The sequence below is a fragment of the Oryctolagus cuniculus genome, chromosome 8, assembly GCF_051225735.1.
Source record: "Oryctolagus cuniculus isolate XC-2025 breed Fujian yellow rabbit chromosome 8, ASM5122573v1, whole genome shotgun sequence".
Lineage (NCBI taxonomy): Eukaryota > Metazoa > Chordata > Mammalia > Lagomorpha > Leporidae > Oryctolagus > Oryctolagus cuniculus.
In genome coordinates, this window is record NC_142874.1 from 81525085 (window position 1) to 81546531 (window position 21447).

Genomic DNA, 21447 nt, shown 5'->3' on the forward strand with positions numbered 1-21447 from the left:
CCAATAAACATGGCCAGCTGGCTAGTGCCTAAGTTGGCCTTGACAGAAACAAAAAAAGGAAGATTAATGCAGTGGCTGCACAGGAACACAATACAAAATGGATCCCCAAAATAGGATGAAAACGTGTCACGGTTAGCCCACTTGTCACAAAGCTCTTTTCATTTCTTCATTGTCTCCTAATCCTGAAAGCCATAGCTTTTCTTATTAAAAACCCTTGCTAAAATAGACACATGTCTAAGGAATAAGTGAAAATCACTTTAAAGCTATAGTAGTATAATTTAGGGACTTCCTAAAAACAAAAATTGACTTTGCCAGAGGAAAGGAGCCAGATTCTGACCAGCAAATACAAATTAGCTTTATAGATTTTAATCTGTGTGGTTGCCCTATTCTACTCTGAACTCAATGAAAAAAAAACCAAGACTGGGTGGCTTGAACAATGGAAATTTATTTTCTCACAATTCAGGAGGCTAGAACTATTAGCAGGGTCGATTTTTTTTTTTTCCAGAGGCCTCTCTTCTCAGTTTTCAGGTGGCTGTCTTCTCCTTGAGTCCTCATAGTAGCCTTCTGATATGCTGTGTGTGTTTCTGTCCTGTACATGTCTAAATCCCAATCGTTATTCCTATTTATTTATGAGAGAAAGAGAGAGAAAGCCTTCCATCTTCTTGTTCACTTCCCCAAAGGCTCGCAACATCCAGGATTTGAGCCAGGCCAAAGCCGGGAGTCCAAAATGCAATCCAAGTGTCCCACACAGATGGTAGGGGCCCAAGCACATGAGCCATCACCTGCTGCCTTCTCAAGCACATTAGTCAGGAGCCTGATCAGAAGCAGAATATCCAGACACTTAGATATGGGATGTGAGAGTTCTAAGCTGGGCCATGTTTTGGGGTTCTTGTATCCCATGTTAGAGGGCTGCTCGGAGTCCCAGCTTCTCCACTTTTGATCTAGCTTCCTGTTTGTGCATCTTGGGAGAGGGCAGATTGTGGCTTACTCATTTGTGCCCCTACCATCCATGTAGGAGACCTGGATGGAGTTCTGGCCCCTGACTTCATCCTTGCCCAACCCTGATTGTCATGGGCATTTGAGGAATGAACCACTGAATGAATAATTAGTATTTCTCTCTCTCTCTCTCTCTCTCCTCTAGCTCTCTCTCTCTGCCTTTCAAGTAGATAAAAAAATTTTTTTCTTAAAAAAGAAAATCCCTAACTTATGAGTTCAAGTCCCAGCTGCTTCAATTCCTATCCAGCTCTCTGCTGTGGCCTGGGAAAGCAGTGGAAGTTGGCCCAAGTCCTTGGGCCCCTGCACCCACATGGGAGACCCAGAAGAAGCTTCTGGCTCCTGGCTTCAGACCAGCCCAGCTTCAGCTATTGCAGCCACTTGGGGAGTGGACAAGCAGATGGAAGACCTCTCTCTTTGTATAACTCTGACTTTCAAGTAAATAAATAAATCTTTAAAAAAATAATTTCAACTTTACAGTAATGTGAAAGCACACCCCATACCACCATTTTAGTTTTCATTTTCAGTATAGTATTCAACAAGCCACATAAGATATTCAGGATTTTATTATAATGTGGGCTTTGTTTTAAATGATTTGGCCCAACTGCAGACTAAAGTAAGTCTTCAAGGTAGCCTCAGCTAGACTAAGCTGCTTGAGGTGTTAGGTATATTAAATGTATTTTCAACTTAGTATTTTCAACTTACTATGGGCTTACTAGGATGTACTGGATCATAGGCTGAGGAACATCTCTATATATCCTGTCTCCTGTCCAGAGTATATAGGCATGAGTGAAGAAAAGGGTACTTGAAGGACACCATGTACAAAAATATCCCTGGTGAAAATTCATCCCAATGGCAAATCTAAGTCATACAAAGATTTATAGTTGCTAAATCACCATATTCAGAGATTTTATTTATTTATTTATTTGAAAGGTAGAGTTACAGACAGAGAGAGGGAGAGACAGAAGGTCTTCCATCCACTGGTTCACTCTCCAAATGGCCAATCGGAAGCCAGGAGCCAGGAGTTCCTTCTGAGTCTCCTATGCAGGAACAGGGGTCTAAGCATGTGGGCCATCTTCTGCTTCTTTCCCAGGCCACAGTAGAAAGCTGGGTCAGAAAAGAAGCAGCCAGGACATGAACTGGCACTCATATGGGATGCCGGCTCTGTAAGCAAAGGCTTAGCTCACTATACCACAGCACCAGTCCCCTAAATCATTATACTCAAATTGTAAACTCATATTAATGAATACAAGATGATTTAAGTGGAAGATGTTCTGTAGCTAGTTAATTCACAAGATCACTAATATGTTAAAACTGGTTCAAAGAAGTATATAAAAAACAGACTTTATATATATAAACAACTATGCATGCCAAATGCTGAAATGATTTTGCTGATACATGCAAAACTGCTGAATACCCTATATGACAATAAATATGATGCTTGAGATTATATTTTTGTAGGACAGAAGTTAACTTTCTATTAGATAAAGTTTATTAGCATTTTCATGAAAAAAATCATTTATATTACTATCAGTTCTCTACAAATTAACATCTACCTCTACAAAGCTATAAAAAATCCTACCTAGAGAGAGAATCAAATAATTTCTCAGGCTCTGCTACACAATACCCAGTACTCCAGTGAACATACATCCAATAATTTATTTTATTTTTTTTTATTTTTTGCCAGGTAGAGTTAGACAGTGAGAGAGAGACAGAGAGAGAGTTATAGACAGTGAGAGAGAGACAGAGAGAAAGGTCTTCCCTCCACTGGTTCACTCCCCCAGTGGCCGCCACGGCTGGCGCTGCACCGATCCAAAGCCAGGAGCCATGTACTTCCCCCCGGTCTCCCATGCGGGTGCAGGGACCCAAGCACTTGGGCCATCCTCCTCTGCCCTCCCAGGCCACAGCAGAGAGCTGGACTGGAAGAGGAGCAACTGGGACCAGTACCTGGTGCCCCAACTGGGACTAGAACCTGGGGTGCCGGCACCGCAGGCGAAGGATTAGCCAAGTGAGCCACGGCACCGGCCATCCAGTAATTTCTTCCCCCATTTCAGATCTTTGACAGTTTATCTTAACATACAACCTCCGACAATATAAAGAATACTAATATATGGGAGGAGAGTTCATGATAAGAAGAGAATTTTGCTATTAGAAAACAGAATATTTGACCAAATATAAAGAGTTGACTTGAGGTGGTCTTTGAGAGTTTGAACACCATGAGAACCTATATCTCAGTTCTTCCTGTCCATCCAAGTTGGCATGTGCAGCCCAGTCATAAATTCTGACTGTACTTCAGAATGACTAGCGGAGGTCTTCTGTTTTGTTTTGCTTTGCTCTGCTTTGCTCTGCTTTCCTTAAACACAGTTGTCCTGACACCAGTGAAAACCTACTGAGTTAGTTTCTCCAGGTGTAGAATCAGTATCTCTGAACTTTCAAAATGATTCTGATGCATAATCTAAGAGGAGATTCACTTGTCTATTCACCAAAAAGCTTCAAGCAAGTTATTTCTGAAATATTTGTGCAGGAGTGGAGAACACAAACTTACCTGGCTTGAGTCACAAAGACTCTACTAAAACACAGCAGCACTGTATATTCTCCTCACTACAGACTTTCTCCCTTAGGCTATGATTTGCTAAACTATATGCTGTAGCAACCATGGTTCCATTCAACTCTGGGGGGAATGGATGGATTCCTAGAGAAGTCCAGAAAAGAACCTCATTCTAGGCTCTATAACTTTAGTTAAACTCCTTAGTATATTCTGCACCAGTGAGTGAACTCTGCTAAAGAACCTCTCAAAGTTCTGCCAAGTTTATTCTGCCATGTTTATGGTAGACTTACACCTTTTGATTTTATTGACTTACAGTGACTGTCCTCAGTAATAGCAGGACTACATCAGTTTTCATATTGGCAGGGACCTACCAGATAAAAGCTATTATTTTCTTTCCAATAAGTGAAATGTTCCTTTCAGAACATAATCACAGTCAGTGGGTTCCATGTTAGGCAGGACGTATCTTTCATAATAATGATAAAGGAAAGGAGATACACACACACACACACACACACACACAGCACACTATTTTCCATGGCAGTTGGAAAATGGATGTTGTTGTTCTAACACAATGGCTTCTGTACCTAAGAGATGAACTACAGCATTTGCCCCTAATGTCAGGATAATGTAGGTATTCTTTGCATTCTTTTTTCTCTTCTGTACACATTTCAGAAAAACCTAGCTTTAAAAAAAAGATTTATTTATTTATTTGAAAGTCAGAGTCTCCTCTAAGAGGAGAGGCAGAGAGAGAGAGAGAGAGAGAGAGAGGGAGGGAGGTCTTCCATCCGCTGGTTCACTCCCCAACTGGCCACAACAGCTGGAGCTGTGCCAATCCAAAGCCAGAAGCCAGGAGCTTCCTCTGGGTCTCCCACGTGGGTGCAGGGGCCCAAGGACTTGGGCCACCTTCTACTGCTTTCCCAGGCCATAGCAGAGAGCTGGATCAGAAATGGAGCAGCCAGGTTTCGAACCAGTGCCCATATGGGATGCAGGCACTGCAGGCCAGGGCGTTAACCCACTGCGCCCCAGCGCCGGCCCCAAAAAACCTAGCTTTTATTATATGGTACAAATAATGATTATTTTCACTTCTATAAATTACAGTAAATTTTGAAATAAGTAAGCTTTTAAAAATATAATTTTCCTATATGTAAGATAACATAGTCAAGAGTATGCTGTATATATTTTTGTATCCTAATTTTTAGATTAAGAAGTAATGTGCTTTTTATGACATTAAAATTTCTTTATAAACTTTTAAATGGATGTATAATATTCCACTTCATGAAGGTTTCCTAATATGTCTAACAATTTCCTTATTATAAATATTTTTGTGTTCTCAACTTAGAGCCATTATAATAATAAGTCAGGGGCTGGCACTCTAGTGCAGCAGGTTAGGCCATAGGGTTGCAGCAGAAGTATCCCATATGGGCGTCAATTTGTGTCGGGGTTGCTCCACTTCTGATCCAGCTCCCTGCTAATGTGCCTAGGAAGGCAGCAGAAGATGGCCCAAGTTCTTGGGCCCCTACATCCTTGTGAGAGACCCAGAAGAAGCTCCTGGCTCCTGGTTTCAGCCTGACCCAGCCCTGGTCATTGTGGCCATTTAGGGGGCGAACCAGTGGATGGAGGATCTCTTTCTGTCTGTCTCTCTTTCTCTCTCTGTGTAACTCTGGTTTTCAAATAAATAAAACTTTTTTTAAAAACGTCAGTTTTATAAAAGCTGTTCTCTTGCCAAGCAATAGCCAGGATATGTGCAAATTGTCTAAGTGAAATGCTATCCATGAATAGAATACACAACTCATATCTTCTGGAGATGTTTCAGGAAACCTAAAAAACCTTAGTTCTAAAACATCAGTATATATGCATAATTTAAACTAATTTTAAAACTTTTTACATATCACCCTTCCATCTTTTATATCAAGATGTACAGAACCATCTGTCAAATCATTAAAACAGAGGTGTCACTAACGTGTTTCACAACTGGAAGAAGTGTTATTTTAAAATCTGTGCTGAGTTAGAGATCATTTCCTTTTGGTTGAAATCAAATCCCAGGAATTTGGGCGTTTTATTATATTCCTTTCCAAATTCCTCTTTTCTCTCTATTCAAATAGCTAAAACTTAAAAAATAAGAAAAGTAACCAATACTTTCTTCTAGAACTTTACTCAAGAGATTGCTTAATGTTAATATTTTAGTTCCTATTTTGTGCATTTCACTGTTCAAATTTCAGCACTTTTTCCCTTGGGGCATTTAAAATGAACATTCCAATTTTAGAGCAGTCATGAACTTTTTGTTTAATATTGAATTCATATTTTAAAAAGCCGGTATTCTTTTTTCTCTTTCTTTTCTTTCTAAAATATCTCTCATATTATTTTTTTCCCAAATCTTTATATTATGTGAACTTTCTATTTGTTGAGATATCATTAGACAGGTGCTCATTTTAAATAGCACAGCAACAGTTAGCATTTTTAAAAATATATATTTTTAATTTTTCTTTATTTGAAAGGCAGAGACAGAGAAATATCTCTCATCCACCAGTTCAATTCCCAATTGTCCTCAAAAGCCAAGGCTGTGCCAGCTGAAGCAAGGAGCCAGGAGCTCTATTCCAGGCCCCTGACATGGGCAGCAGGGACTCAACTGCTAGAGACATCACCTACTGCCACCCAGGAAGTGCACTGGCAAGGAGCTGGAATCAGAAGTGGAACTGGGACTCAAATTCAAGCACTCAGATGGGAGCTAGGGCACCCCAAATGGTGTCCTAACCTCTATCCAATCACCCATCCCAACAATTAGTTTTATAATAAACCTCATTTCAAAATCAATTCCAATTTAACCTTTTAGTTATCAGGTTAAGTACCCACAACACACAGCACTCTCTACAAGGGCAACTGTTCATCTTATGTAAATTTAAAAAATATTTTTTAAAAAGGAGAGTTTTGATTGAGAACCACACAGTCTCCTCCTATTTTCTATCACCAAGTCTCATAAAGTGCACAGTGATAAAGAAAATATAATGGACTTAACACATTAGCTTTCAATAACTGAAAAAGGCAGATTTGTTAATCACACAAAGCTATGAAGTGTTAGATTTAATGTTAGCCTATTTCCACTTCAGAACTACATCAGAACACAAAACTACTGCAGGTTCATGTGACTGGTTTTGCAATTCAGGAATTGCAACATTCAGCAATCTCAAGAGTGCTGTTTGATCTTTAAAACAAATATATTTAGTAGGTAGCCTAGTAATAACTGTTTTACCTTAGTGAAACTCACACATCTGCTTTTTTCAATACAACATAAAATATCACTAATTCAAAACCACTAAAAAGTATACAAGAAAAAAATTTGCTTATGCTATTTTTTAATGTTACAGGTATAAAATTCAGTGATAATAGGCAAATGTTCTACTAAATTTCATATATTCTATATGATGTTAACAGTAAGAAAATTGCAAAGCTTCCTCAAAGAAAGCAAATTCAAAACTGAAACACAACATAAACTGAAAAATAATTTATATGATCTTGTTAGTTTTTAAAAGTTCATACTACTGTTCAAGATATACTCCATCCTATATCTTTTATTTTTACTTATCTTGTTTAAAAAGAAATCTCCTACAAGTCATGTTCTTATCAATCCTCATGCTTTTGGTAAAGATTTTTTTAGCTCAAGTTCAATTTGTGCATTTGCCATGTATTTGTTATCCCAGTCCATCTCCTGAACTCACAGCAGGAACGCTGAGGCACGGAGGATGCAGAGGTTAGGAAAATAGACAAATTTCTCTGCTCTAGAGAATATCCAAGGAAATACACACCACAATAACAACCAAAAAAGAAATGAAAATCTAATTTCTGTGATTCAATTCAAATCAGTAGAAGTCTTAGTCTTATCTGAAAATCAGAAAATTTAGCTAAAAACTTTGGACGAGATGTATTTTCTGGGAATTACTCGGAAGAAAACAGAGGTTGCAAGCACTCAGGCCCAGAAGCAGCAGTAGCTTGCCATTATTATTGGACTCTGTCTCACTAAGGTTTCTAGAAATAGAATTCACATCTTCAAAATCACATATTCCTTTATGTATCCCCAACAGATTTTCCCCCGGTGGAATAAACGTGACATTCTTACCTATGATGCTGATTTCAACTGGGATACAGAAATTTGAATAGAAAAAATCAGGGGTAGTACCAGCTTTCTAAGGCCCCTACTGGCTCTACATTTTAGGAAACAGCAATATAAAGACATGTCCTGGGGCTTTGCCTCCCCTCAGATCACAAAAAGTAAGCAGGTGAGGAAAAAAAATTAGGTTGCAGTTCACGTTAGTTACCCAATGCAATCACAGCTAATTTTACCCTGTGTCAATTTATAAATGACTAGATGCAATAAAGTTACCATAAATGGCATCTTTAAACAAAATAATTTTCAATATATTTAGATACATAAGTTACAGTTGGGTTTCACGGTTAAAAGCATGAGTTTGAGAATCATGCAGACAAGGATTTGAAGCCTCAATGGGCCACCAATGATGTGACACAAACTAAGTACATAACCATGTTAAGCCTCAAGTTTTCAGATAATGAACAAGCTATCTGAGGCGTCAGTTGCCTGAGGCCCTCAGCAGGAAGGAAGAAGCAGAGCTGCTAGCTACTACTGCAACAAAATCTGCCCACAGAAAAGAAGACACAGGAGCACTGTCTGTGAAAGTGCCCTACTGTAAGAAAAATACAGAAAAATATCTCAAAGATATTATTATATGTAAATCTCATAGTAAACTGACCCATTTTTATAAGACTTAAATCTCTTTTTAAACTCTGCTCCAAGCATTCCCTTTGAATTTTCTTGTGGTTCCTAAATATGGCTTTCAAGCTGCAGAACACAGATAGGTACACATAACAATGTTCAAAAAACAGAACTGTAAATATGATGGGGAGCCCATAAGATTAAAATGGAGCGGACAACCTCCTGTTGTTTAGGGGAATCATAGTCACCCTAACACCAAAGCTCAACACATTATTCATCTGTTTGTGATGCTGGTGCAAACAAACATACTACACTCTCAATTCTGTAAAAGTAAGGTATGTACAATGATGTACAGTATGTAATACTTGATAATAAATGATTACACTACTAGTCATGTCCTGGTACACCCTGTGTTTACTGCATCTCTTAATTGCATCAAGAGGTCATGGCCAGGGGCCAGCATTGTGGCACAGTGAATTAAGACACTGCATGCAATGCCAGCATCCCATAAGAGCACTGGTTCGAGTCCCAGCTGCTCCACTTCTGATCCTGCTCCTTGTGAATGTGCTTGGGATAGCATTAAAAGATGGCCCAGGGCTGGCACTGTGTAGCACAGGCATTCCATATGGGTACCAGTTCTAGTCCTGGCTGCTCTTCTTCCATTCCAGCTCTCTGCTATGGCCTGGGAAAGCAGTGGAAGATGGCTCAAGTGCTTGGGCCCCTCCACCTGCGTAGGAGCCTCAGAAGAAGCTCCTGGCTCCTGGCTTCAAATCAGCACAGCTCCGGCCACTGCAGGCATTTAGAGAGTGAACCAGCGATTGGAATATTTCTCTCTCTGTCTCTCCCTTCACTGTCTGTAACTCTACCTTTCAAATAAAATAGTAAATAAAATTCTTTAAAAACATTAAAAAAAAAAAAAAAGATGGCCCAAGTCCTGGGGTCCCTGCCACCGACATGAGAGACTAGATGGAGTTCCAGGCTCCTGGCTTCAGCCTGGTTGAGGCCTCCCATTGCGGCCATTTGGAGAGTGAACCAGTGGGTAGAAGAGATTTCTCTCTCTCTCTCTTCTTTTCCCTCTCTCTCTGTAATTCTGCCTTCGATAGATAGAGAGACATCTTCCATCCACTGGTTCACTGGCCACAACGGCTGGAAACTGGACCAGAACTAACCAGAACTGGAGCCAGGAACCAGGAGCTTCCTCCAGGTCTCCCACATGGGGGCAGGGACCCATTAGCAGGGCACCCATATGGGATACTGGTGTCCCAGGTGACTACATCACAATGCTGGTCCTATCAAATTACTTAACAAAGAAAATATGATCATTTGCATAACAGTCAATTGAATGAACTTTCAGCTAACTCACTTCAAAAATTTTAACTATATTTCTAGCTAACTCAACTAATTCTCCATTTTTCCCTCTTTTTATCTGAGTGGCTAACAAAATAAATTATTTAGAGAAACTTTAGCTTCTTCATAGTGCCAACATAATAAGGAAAATAATATTGTTAGATTTTATGTAAAAATATATTGATACGACTGGTGTTGTGCTGCAGCAGGTTAAGTCATTGCCTGTGACACTGGCATCCAATATAAGCATTAGTTAGAGTCCTGGCTGCTCCACTCCAATCCAGCTCCCTGGTAGGGTATCTGAGAAAGCAGCAGAAGATGACCCAAGTGTCTGAGCCTCTGCCACCTATTTGGGAGACCCAGAGGGAGTTCCTGGCCCCTGGCTTTAGCCTGGCCCTGGGCTAGGCATTGCAACCATTTGGGGATCAAACCAGCTGATAGATGATCTCTCTTTCCCTCTCTGTCTCTCCCTCTCCCTCTCAAAGAAATAAACCTTTAAAAATAAAGAAAAATATGCTGATCTTATAGGTTCTTTAACACAATAAAAATATTTATATTGAATTTCCACCCAAGAGTCACATGATAATGATGTATAATAAAACCAATAGCTCTTCTTGGGGAACACTGAAACAAAGCCTAGAGGTACAGGATATTTTCTAAAATGCATAAATTAACTGAAACAGATTTGTTGTAGGAAAGATATTCATTTCTGAGTCATTAACAAAGATACCAAATATTTCTGTCTGAATTTTGAAAGCAACTATAAGAAGCATTTCACTGTTGACAAGATCAATCAATCACTTCAATGATTTGGCCTCAATATACATAAGATTTAGCCTATTTCCAAACTACACAAATAGCCATTGAAAAAAGTTGATGGATCTAGAACCACACAAAACTTAATACATCGAAGAGGCCATGAGTAGTGTAGTTCATGTCATCTACATAATCTTACTTGAAAGGTGATGTAAGGTAAGGTTAATTTAAAATGAGAATCTCCACCCTCCACTCTGTCTGCATATTTAATATAAATAACCTTGTTTTCATAAAACATATAAAAGATTTTTAAGTCTTTGTATAGTGCTTCTATAATATTTTGCTTGTTAGTTCTTTGTTATTATTTATTATTCTTCGTTTTTGTCTCTTGTTAATCAAGATTGGTTTATTCTACTTTTCACCAAGTTGATGGCCTATGACTTTTGTTTATATTTATTTATTTATTTTATTTGAAAAAGCATAGTGACAGAGAAGAGAGAGAGAGAGAAAGAGAGAGAGAGAGAGAGAGAGAGAGGTGTCTTCCACCCACTGATTCACTCCCCAAATGCCCACAACAGCCAGGGCTGGGCCAGCCGAAAGTCAGTAGCCAGGAACTCCAACTGTGTCTCCCACATGGGTAGCAGGAATCACCTGCTGCCTCCCAGGCATTTAGTAAAAAGCTAGATCATAACACAGAGACAGGATTTTATTTGAAGCACTCTGATTTGGGATATGGTCTTCACAAGCAGTGGCTTAGCCAGCCCACTGCACCACATACCCTCCCTAGGTCTATGACTTTTCTAGTTTTGTCTCTTACAGATTCCCCTAAGCAGAAAATAGTAGTAATAATAAACAAAAATGTGAATTAAATGTAAGCCAAAGAGCAATTCGTTTGAAAGCACTATTCTTCAAGAATATACATATATAAATACACATATATATTCATTCTAACAAACACAAACATAGTATAAGAGCTTATGCATACCTGAGCACTATAAAAAATTAAAATTGGCCATGTCCCTGAAGAATATAGATCATCTGGAAATTTAGGGGAGATGTATATATTAAGTGAAATTGATGGACCCAATCCAGAACTTTACATATGAGGAAAAAAAACTGTAACTGCTATTTTTTCTGCTCACTAACAATGGCTAATGATATACTTTATAATTCTACACATATAATCTTTTCTACCACATACATGTTTTTATAACTCCCTAACTTCATTCAGTTCAGAATAACATTTACAAATAGGAATAACCATTTCAGTAGTACTCTCACACTACCTTAATGCTACACTTGGTTGCAAAGTCAGCCAGATCTATAGCACAAGCTCACAGCCTAATTGTCTCCATAGAACTGATGTATTTTCTAGTTGACGGTATTCTTATTTAACAGGAAAAAAAAAGTTAATGTTCCTCATCTATAATTTCAATTTGTTCTTATCATAATCATGTATAATAAACAGATCAAATTACTTGTTGATAGTTACATGGCAAAGTCAAGACTGGCAGTCTTTCCACTATGTTATTTAATACATACTCATGTGAAATATATCCAAAAATATAGAATCGTATTAATTGCAGGCAGCCAGGATTAGCAGCTTGTACCCTTCAGATACTTTCTAAGCATATGAACAGCTACTCATGACAAGAATAGATGTAAGCACAGAATTCCACCTTTCTTCTTTTAAATTTGGCTATTTTTCCACCTCAGAACATATACATTTAGTTATTTTATTTAGAAGTTCTTTTCTACAACTCTACTCTTAGAAGTGAATACTTCTTTTTAATTTTTCTATTTTAAGCCCATTGGCTTTTGAAATGTCTTAACTGAAACTAGAAATTTTTATAAAATGTGAAACATCATTTCAAGTAAGTTAATTCTCTTTCATTTTATACTGCTTAACTTTCTGATAAACTACATGAGACATGCACATTTGCATTTAAAACACAGTCAAATTACTTATAATACTATAATTGATTCTGAAAACCAATGACATCACTTCATTTATATATATTCATAGAAATAAATATATAAATACACTGTATATTAATAATATATATAGCACATTTTCATATATCTTAATATTTTCCAGAAAATATTCTCTAGAGATAAGCATATCTTATACTCCTATATAGCATTTTTTTTCTATAAGGTAAATAATCTCTGAGTCGGTATTTTTCTCATACTGATATACACTTAGAAAACTGATTGCACTGACATAATGCTGAAATTATGGCAAGAAAAACAAAAGATACTAAACAGAATTTCTTAAAGAGCAGATGGCAAATAATAAACAAAAGTCCTCAAATTATAAAACATATGGCTTAGGCTTCTGTCAATTATGATTAATTATGTTGGGGGGACAAATGAGTCTTAAATTTTTTTAAAAAGAAGGCTAAATATAGGTTTCCTTTCAACATTTTCCAAACATTGCTTCTAAAATATCTTAGCAGTTCATTGTCTTCCAAGTGTTACCCTCAAACTAAGGTAAAAAAAGACAAAAGATAATTAGTTTTCCCTGGAAGTCTCTTTTTGCCTGATTGTACTGGGCAAAAATATGTATATTTGTAAATCTGCCAAGTTCAACCCATTTTGCCTGAGAATTCCCAGTGCATAGAATCTTGGCCAAAAAATAAGCGAGGATGTTGCACGTTCCTTTTGATCCATCTGCAGAATTTTTTTCTCTCTCCCTGCACTGGCTGCCACAGACCCTTTTACAGATATTAGGTGAAGACGAGCAATGAGACATCCATGTGTTCCCTCTAAGCTTTACAACAGTGACTCCGTTAGTACCCCCTCCTTGTAAGTATTTCACTTTAGAGTAGCTCAGTAATGAGTTCACCACTCCCTTTGGAGCTGAATAAAGCTTTTCTGTGGTAGGCCGTTCCTATAAGATCTGCAACTCTCAACATTTTTGAAGAGCTCAGAAGCACTTCTAAAAGCTGTAAGCATTTTATAATGTTTTCTTTGCATCACTGAACAACCCCAGCTGATGAAAGCAAAATGAAGAAAGCCAGTTGCATGCTGAGGAGGACAAGATCTTTCCCTGAGATTTCCAGAATCTGTTCTTTGATCAGGCTAAGATCCTACTGTCACCATATACTCTACCTCCAAGCAGGTGGGATCAGACATTGGAGATAGCTGTGGTTCATGTAAGTTTGTGGCAAAATAAATAAATAGTTCCAACTTGCCCAAGAAGAACCTACTCATTTTACTATCTGTTTGCAAAATTTTAAGTGCTAACTATGGCTGATAACAGTAATTAACATACATTTTCCTATTGTGCCCAGGTTTATTATATGACCAATATAGATTCTGTAATAAAGAATTACTAGTATTTCTGGAGTTATAATAAATGTATGTGAATTAAACGGAGGGATTATGGGAGAGAAGACAATTTTGCTTTGAAAAAATAATCAGTGAGCTCATTAGAACTTCTTTCACTGTTAACAGACACCAACAGTTTCTACAGAGACCAACTACAAAATGTAGGATTGGCTAAGGCATGGTACAGAAAAACACATACTAGAATGAGCACTTCCCCCCCAGAATTCTGTTTTTTCCTTCCCTCAGAAAAATCAGTAATATTTTGGTTTATTCAGTTTTCATTTTCATTTTTCTTGGTGAGAATTAAAAAAATTAAAGATTTTGATGCAGATTGTACATGGAGTTAGCCAAAAATCAAACATGACAGAACAAGAAATAGTATTTGACAAAAAAGAGATTTCCTTTCTCCAGTCAAGAACTGCATGAGAAACAATGACAGCAATATAAGGATAATCAATCTATTAAACTTAGCAGAAAGGAAGACCAGAAGGCTCCCACTGAAGGTGAACAAATCTAATTTTATGATTATTGTACATGTATTCTTCAGAAAAAAAATTCCAGAAAATACTGAGCATGCTTGTTTGAGTTACCTAAACTTAAGAAAATTATGTTGTAATAATTGGTCAGAACAAAAGTTCAATATTCTATCATTTCAGAAAATATCTCAAAAATTACATCTGATTCACCCAAAAAAGAGAATCAGCACCACCAAAGTATAAAAAATATCCACATTATCCATAACTATGTCCAGGGTATTCTATTCCCTACTATCTGAAAAATTTTATCTTTGTTATTTTCTCCCAGTAGTCCCAGGTATTTAAACAAGGCTTGAAAAAAAGAAATTCTTAAAACTTGAGCCTCAGTTATATCCTGGCCCATATGATTTCATATTTGACCCTTTGAATTATCCTCTTCCTTTTGTTACTTGCCTCTATCAGGAGTGAGGAACATCTGGCCCATAGGCTACATAAGTCCTGCAAAATCATATGGTCTGGCCCTGTTAAGGCAATTGCCAAGTAGGACTCAAAATTCAATAAATCTATAGGAGCTAATTTTTCAGTTGAAAATTTTGGTCCATGAATGATGTTATAAATACACAAATGGCCCTTGGCAGGGAAAAGGTTCCCCGGCCCTGGTAGAATAGGATTTCATGCATCAATAGATAGATAGATTTTCAAGTGTGATCCACAGACACATGCCTGAGAAGATGTCAGAGACACAGGCCAGAACTGAGTTCATCCTTCTTCTGCAGGAAATGACTCTTAGAATGAACAAAGCTCGCTCTATCAATTGGCAGACTTCTGAAGTCAGGGAAGCCACAGGGAGTCCTCAGTCAGCCAGAGATCTTCCCATCTGACCTCAACATTAAAAGCTTTTAGTGGCCTGAGCCCCAAATGGCCTGAGTCCTGCCCAAAATCTCTATTCACTGTTGGATTTAGAGGGTGGATTGTGTGGAGGCAATTAAGAAGGTAGCAGGTTCCCAGGATACAAACCCTCCGGGGGGTCCCCTCAGAGGCACATCTTTCTCAGTGAATCACTGGAGGTATTTAACTTTTTGGCTAACACTCTCCAGCCTGGAGAACCAGCCCTTTCCTTGCTAGGCCTCTCACAATTCTGAAATCTGGCTTCCTAATCCTCAGTGGCTGTTGGGTCTAGCATCACCACAGCACTCTGGTCTTATAAAACTATCTGGATCTGAATTTTGGCTCCATTGCATTTGCAGGGAATTTACTGTGTAAGTTGGATAAGTTACTTAACCTCTATGAGCCTCAAATATAAAGTATAAAATCAAATCAGCTAGAGCTGTGGTCTAGTGGGTAAAGCCCCCACCTGGGGTGCCAGCATCCAATATGGGCACCGCTTCAAGATCCAGCTACTCCATTTCCCATCCAGCTCTCTGCTATGGCCTGGGAAAGCAGCAGAAGATGGCCCAAGTGCTTGGGCCCCTGCACCCGCATGGGGAACCCAGAAGAAGCTCCTGGCTCCTGGCTTCAGATCAGACCAGCTCTGGCTGTTGTGGCAATCTGGGGAGTAAACCAGTGGCTCGCTCTGCCTCTGGCTTTGCCTTTGCCTCTCTGTAACTCTGCCTTTGAAATTAATTAATTAATTAATTAAATAAATCAAGAAAGAAGAGAAAACAAAACATAAGAAAAGAAAAGAAAAAGAAAAAAGAAAAGAAAGAAAAAAGGGTTCCCTACTTCCAAACTTCAGTCATTCTGACCAGCAAAACTAATTAAAAAGAGCGCGTGGCTTTTCAATCTCCAGATTTGCCTCATATTAGCAATAGTTTCTATAGCGCTTCTTTGATCAAAAGAATATTAATCATCACTAAAACTGTCAATAACAGATAATAATTCTATGCTTTGGGTCAAAGTAAATACTAACCTATTTTATTAAAGAAAAAATAATCCTAAAACCACACTTAATTTATCTTAAGACCTTTATATTTTTATGAAATTAAAAGCAACTGTGATCACCTAGATTTGTAATTTTTGAAAAATCTCATTGATTATCCAGGTTCCCTGACAATGTCTCAGGGAACCTTTTTGAAAATGGGATGAGGAGTTACCTCCTCTTTTCTGTACTTCTCATGTCCACTGCAACCATTCTGATTTTTTTTTTTTCAAAATAATTTTGAAGCTAAGAAAACATTTGAAAGTTCCTTAACTAGAAGATCTCTTCAGTTTTATAAAGATCTTTAAGCTGTCAAACAAACACTCTTAAAAGTCAAAATGGAAAGCAATTCCTAGTTGAAGGGGCATATCAACATTCTCCATAAAGCAAAGTCAGCAAACTGAGGTGTCCCATCTTCTGGGCCTCCTTAAGTCTTTCCTTCTAATTCTATTGTCTGAGGTACGTTCACCAGGGCAGAAATACAGTGCAAAGCTAAAGACGCCTGAGGAAGGACAGTAAGTCCTCTTCAGTCATGGCAAACAAAAACCAGTTTGGGTTTTTTAAAAAAGTAATCTTTTTCAAGACCAAAAGTTATTCTTAAATTTTGCCATGAAAATGCTGTTGTTAGGAGACACTCACTGAAACTAAGTACTTCTTATAATAAAATAATAATAAAATCTTTCAAATATCTTCTCTCAAAGCAGAATATCTCTGAATTCTGATTTTATGGAAGTAACATTCATATGTATAACATACCTATAAATTCCTAGTCATCAATAATTGGCTTCAATGCAATTTTCTCTCCCATTTTCCACAAACACCATTTCAAATCACTGTTCTTCCCTCAAAACTTTACTACCTACTCTGGCCACATCTTCTTCATAGAGAAAATAGAAACAATTTGGTGATACTTCTCTCAACTTCTTTTATCAAATCTATAAGCTTATCTGCCTTGGTTATGTTGTAGTAGGCGGCTTTCCCCTTAGCTATGGATGATCTCTCTTTCTAGACTGCCTACCTCATCCCTTCCTCCATTCGCAGAAATCCACACCTTCAATGTCTCCCCTTCTGTCCTGTTCCAATTAACATTTAAACATGTTGAAGACTCTTTTTGCACCCCAACTTCCCCAACCCAACTACTGGATTCTCTCCATTTTTATTCACAGACAAAAATTTCAAAAACTAACATTTTTGCTAACTCCATCCCCTCACATCTTATTTATTCTTCAACCTACTCCAGTCTGATTTCTGCCCCCATCACTCCACCAAAACTTTCTTTGCCAAAGTCACAAAAGATATTCATGAGGAAATCTCCAGTGAGTTTACTGAAGTGTTGTTCTTCCTTGACCTATCAGCCAAATTTTATACTCTCTGCCAAATCATTACTTTTGCCTTCTTTTTCAAAAGTTGGAACTTGCTCCTCTCCTTTATTATGCTATCATCTCTATAGAAGCAATCTTATTGATTCCTGCAGTCTTAGTAACCAACTGTGAGACCATGATTTCCAAGTCCATCACAGATTGCTCCTCTGAGTTTCTAAGACTCATCGATCCAACTGCCAACTAAGCATTTATACTTGAAAGTCTCACTGTTAACTGAAGTAAAGCAAATTATATGATGATATATTAATATTATTAAATTGTTTCTATTGTATTTATAATATAATATTGTATAATTTATACTATTTAATAAAAAGATGATGTAATATCTCCTCCTAAAAATAGCCCAAGCTGATTAACATGCTTTCATGATCAACATTAATAAAATTATTTAATTCTCATTTGACATTCAAAACACTAGTCACAAAGTCCAGAAAATTTATGCAAATTAACTAGTATAAACTTTTTGAGATACAGTTACTTGTCCAATTTTTTCAAACTTCTCTTCACATCAATCCTCTTCAATGATACCTGTCCTGAATTTTGTAAGACCTTGAGGAAATTTCTAAGCAAAATTAGAAATTCTTTAACAGCTGTGCCTTATGAGAAAGCTGAGTTGATTTTTCCTCTGTAAAGAATTCTCATATACAAAGGGTCTTCAAAAAGTTGGTGGAAAATGTGTACTATGAAAAGACCATGCATGGATTTCAAAAAATTTTCACACCAAAATAAACTTGTCTTTTAACTACATTTTTATCCATAAACTTTTGGAAGTACACTCCTATATTTCACTTATTGGACCGAATTATTAATCTAGTATACAGGGACAATATATGACTCATTACATCTAAAATATCACTGGTCTTTTAGGTGCTTGCCAATGTTAACAGCATCACAGAACTATTGCAAGGGTCATCATTTAATTGTTTCCTATGTACAAATGTGATCATTTCCACAGTATTTTAAAGATTCCTTCTAGAAAGGAAAGGGGCTCTTCTAAGATGAGATTGACAACTTAAGAAAGATTTCTACAGATCATGGATGACATATTGACAGGACTAAGAAGTTTTACATAGTATTTTTCCTTAAGTGTAATAGTTCTTTCTTCCCCACTTACCTGTTCTTTAACACTGTTTGACACATATAGAATCTGAAGATTTCTCCACACAGATGTAATCTATCTGAATTATCCAGAATCAAAACATTTATTGACAACCTTAGAATGACACAAGATATTCTGAAGATAAAATCTTGATCATGAAAAACCAACCAACCATAACTCCTTGAGAAAACAACTGACCTTGATGAATAAATCCTACTGTGTTTGTCTATCACATTAAAATTTCTTTCCCCCTTTTCCCTTTTTTTATCAGTTAATATCTTGAGAGAAAAATGACCAATTAATTTACTTTTCTGTTCCCCAATAATACTGATAATAATTGCCTAGCCTACAGAAGAAAGTCTTATCAAATATTATTCCCTCATAATTTAAAAACTATTAACACTGTAGCATCTTTAAATCTGTTTTTGATAAACATTGTTTTAACCAAACTAGTACTGAGTCACATTCTATGTCTTTTCATAGAATTCCTTTAAGGTAATAATAAAATACCAAAAGTACCTTTTGCAACATGGTTGTCATTTGAAATATCAGTTCTTCATGTCCCTGTTCAATTACTTACCTAAAAGAAAAAAAAGAGGAAATGTTAGAAGTGTAAAATCATCTCAATTAGTCACTAACTTTTACATTTCAACTAAAAATAAGTTTGTAGTAGACATTGATAGAGTTTTTTTAATGGACTCTGTTATATATAAAACAACAAAGCAAAACATACACAAATATTTCAGGGGCTCATAAAAGTAGACAAATAAGACTTGTAAAAAATATGAAATAACATATTAATATGCAAGAGGACTAAGTGCCCACTTCACAAGGTTCTTTAAGTAACAGTGCTAGATTTCAGATGATCAAGACAATTGTGAACAAGACAAAATTCATGTTCACACATGACAGTTTTTTTTAATTTTATTTATTTGAAAGGCAGAATTACAGAGAGGCAGAGGCAGAGGGGGGGGGGAAGGAGAGAAAGGGAGAGGGAGAGGGAGAGGGAGAGGGAGAGGGAGAGGGAGAGAAAGGGAGAGGGAGAGGGAGAGGGAGAGAAAGGGAGAGGGAGAGAGAGGGAGAGGGAGGGAGGTCTTCCATCTGCTATGTTCACTCCCCAAATGGCTGCAATGGCCAGGACTGCATCTATCCGAAGCCAGGAGCCAGGAGCTTCTTCTGAGTCTCCCACACAGGAACAGGAGCCCAAGGACTTGGGCCATCTTCTACTGTTTTCCCAGGCCATAGCAGAGAGCTGGATCAGAAGTAGAGCATCCAGGACTCGAACCAGTGCCCATATGGGATGCTTGCATTAAAGATGGCAGCTTTACCTATACGCCACAGCGCCAGACCCAACAATTGTTTTTATTAGTTCAAGTTTAGGCATGCCAAGCAACATTTAACCAATATACTTTCATTGACATTTCAGTAATGTCCTGTACAAAAGTCCACAAGACCTACATTACAAATTTAATGGTTAAGAGATTCTAAAGGGACTGGCACTTTGGCTTAGTGGGTAAAGCCACTTCCTGCAGTGCCGGCATCCCATATGGGCACTGGTTCTAGTCCCGGCTGCTCCATTTCTGATCCAGCTCTCTGCTATGGCTTGGGAAAGCATTAGAAGATGGCCCAAGTCCTTGGGCCCCTGCACCCACATGGGAGACCTGGAAGAAGCTCCTGGTCCTGGATTCATTTCAGCCCAGCTCCAGCCAACGCAGCCATTTAAGGAGTGAACCAGCAGATGGAAGACTTCTCTTTGTCTCTGCCTCTCTGTAACTCTGCCTTTCAAATAAATGATAAATAAATCTTTAAAAAAAGATTATAAAAACAGTAAAGGAATTTTAAGATGAACATTCTTTTTTTTAAAGATTTATTTATTTATTTGAAATTCAGACTTAAACAGAGATAGAAGGAGAGGCAGAGAGAGAGAGAGAAATCTAGGTTTAAGCACTCGAGCAAGTGCTTATATTATATATTATATAATCATATATAATATGTATAATTATATATATTATATATTATACAATACACAATATATTATATAATATATAATATATTATATATAATAATATAAAATATAATATATAATATACAAAATATAATATATAATAATATAATTATATAATTGTATAATATATAATTATATAATATATAAGCGCATATAAAATATACCATGATTAGTCACACTATATTCCATGGTACTGTCAAGTGTTCATGCATGTTGTGTTAACATCTGTAATTTGCACATTGTGCTGCTGTTTCATAATTTACTTAGCCATTATCTTACAAATGACCACTTAGATTTTTCCTAAAGTTCTATAAATAATATTTCAACTAGGACTTTTATTTCTGATATATATTTCATCTCTTTATATATTCCTTTCATCTCTTTCCTGTTCCACTCATTCATAGTTCTAATTTTTGCTGATTTGTTGTGTTCTAATATCTAGTAAGTTACAATCGTCATTATTTTTTGTTCCAGAATATTCTTTCAGGTTCACATCTATGTATGTTCCGAATGAAACTTAGTATCAATTTGTTGAGTTCAGTGATTTAAAATCCAACCTACACTTAATTAGGATTGTATTCAGTCTATAAATAATCCGATAACTGACTTCCAACAATTGTCCATCATCTCATTGATTCCTTACTCAATTCTTCCTTTTTCATCTTCCCCCAAAAATTCAAATTTCCTTTACATAGTCCATTTATATGCCTTGCTAACGTATACTCAATAATGAGTACTTAATACTTTTTCTTGAAGCTGTCAACATAATCTTCTTGTTATATTTTCTCTCTAATACAGGTTAATACTATTAATCTCTACACTTTTATTCTGGGCTTACTTTCTTAGAAAGCTTATAGTTCTTTAATA

General features: G+C 37.1%; 1 protein-coding gene across 31 annotated transcripts in view; it reads right to left on the minus strand.

Annotated features, from left to right (window-relative positions):
- The window catches only part of ANK2 (ankyrin 2), a 676765-nt gene that overhangs the window by 463398 nt on the left and 191920 nt on the right, over nt 1-21447 (minus strand). For 19 of the 31 annotated variants that reach the window (XM_070047720.2, XM_089302913.1, XM_089302911.1 and 16 more), the window contains exon 2: nt 19095-19155. The exons of the other annotated variants lie outside the window; for them this stretch is intronic. In XM_070047720.2, coding sequence (XP_069903821.2) covers nt 19095-19115 — 21 coding nt within the window. In that variant the 5' untranslated portion in view covers nt 19116-19155. The remainder of the gene's footprint in view (nt 1-19094; nt 19156-21447) is intronic. 31 annotated transcript variants of the gene reach the window in all.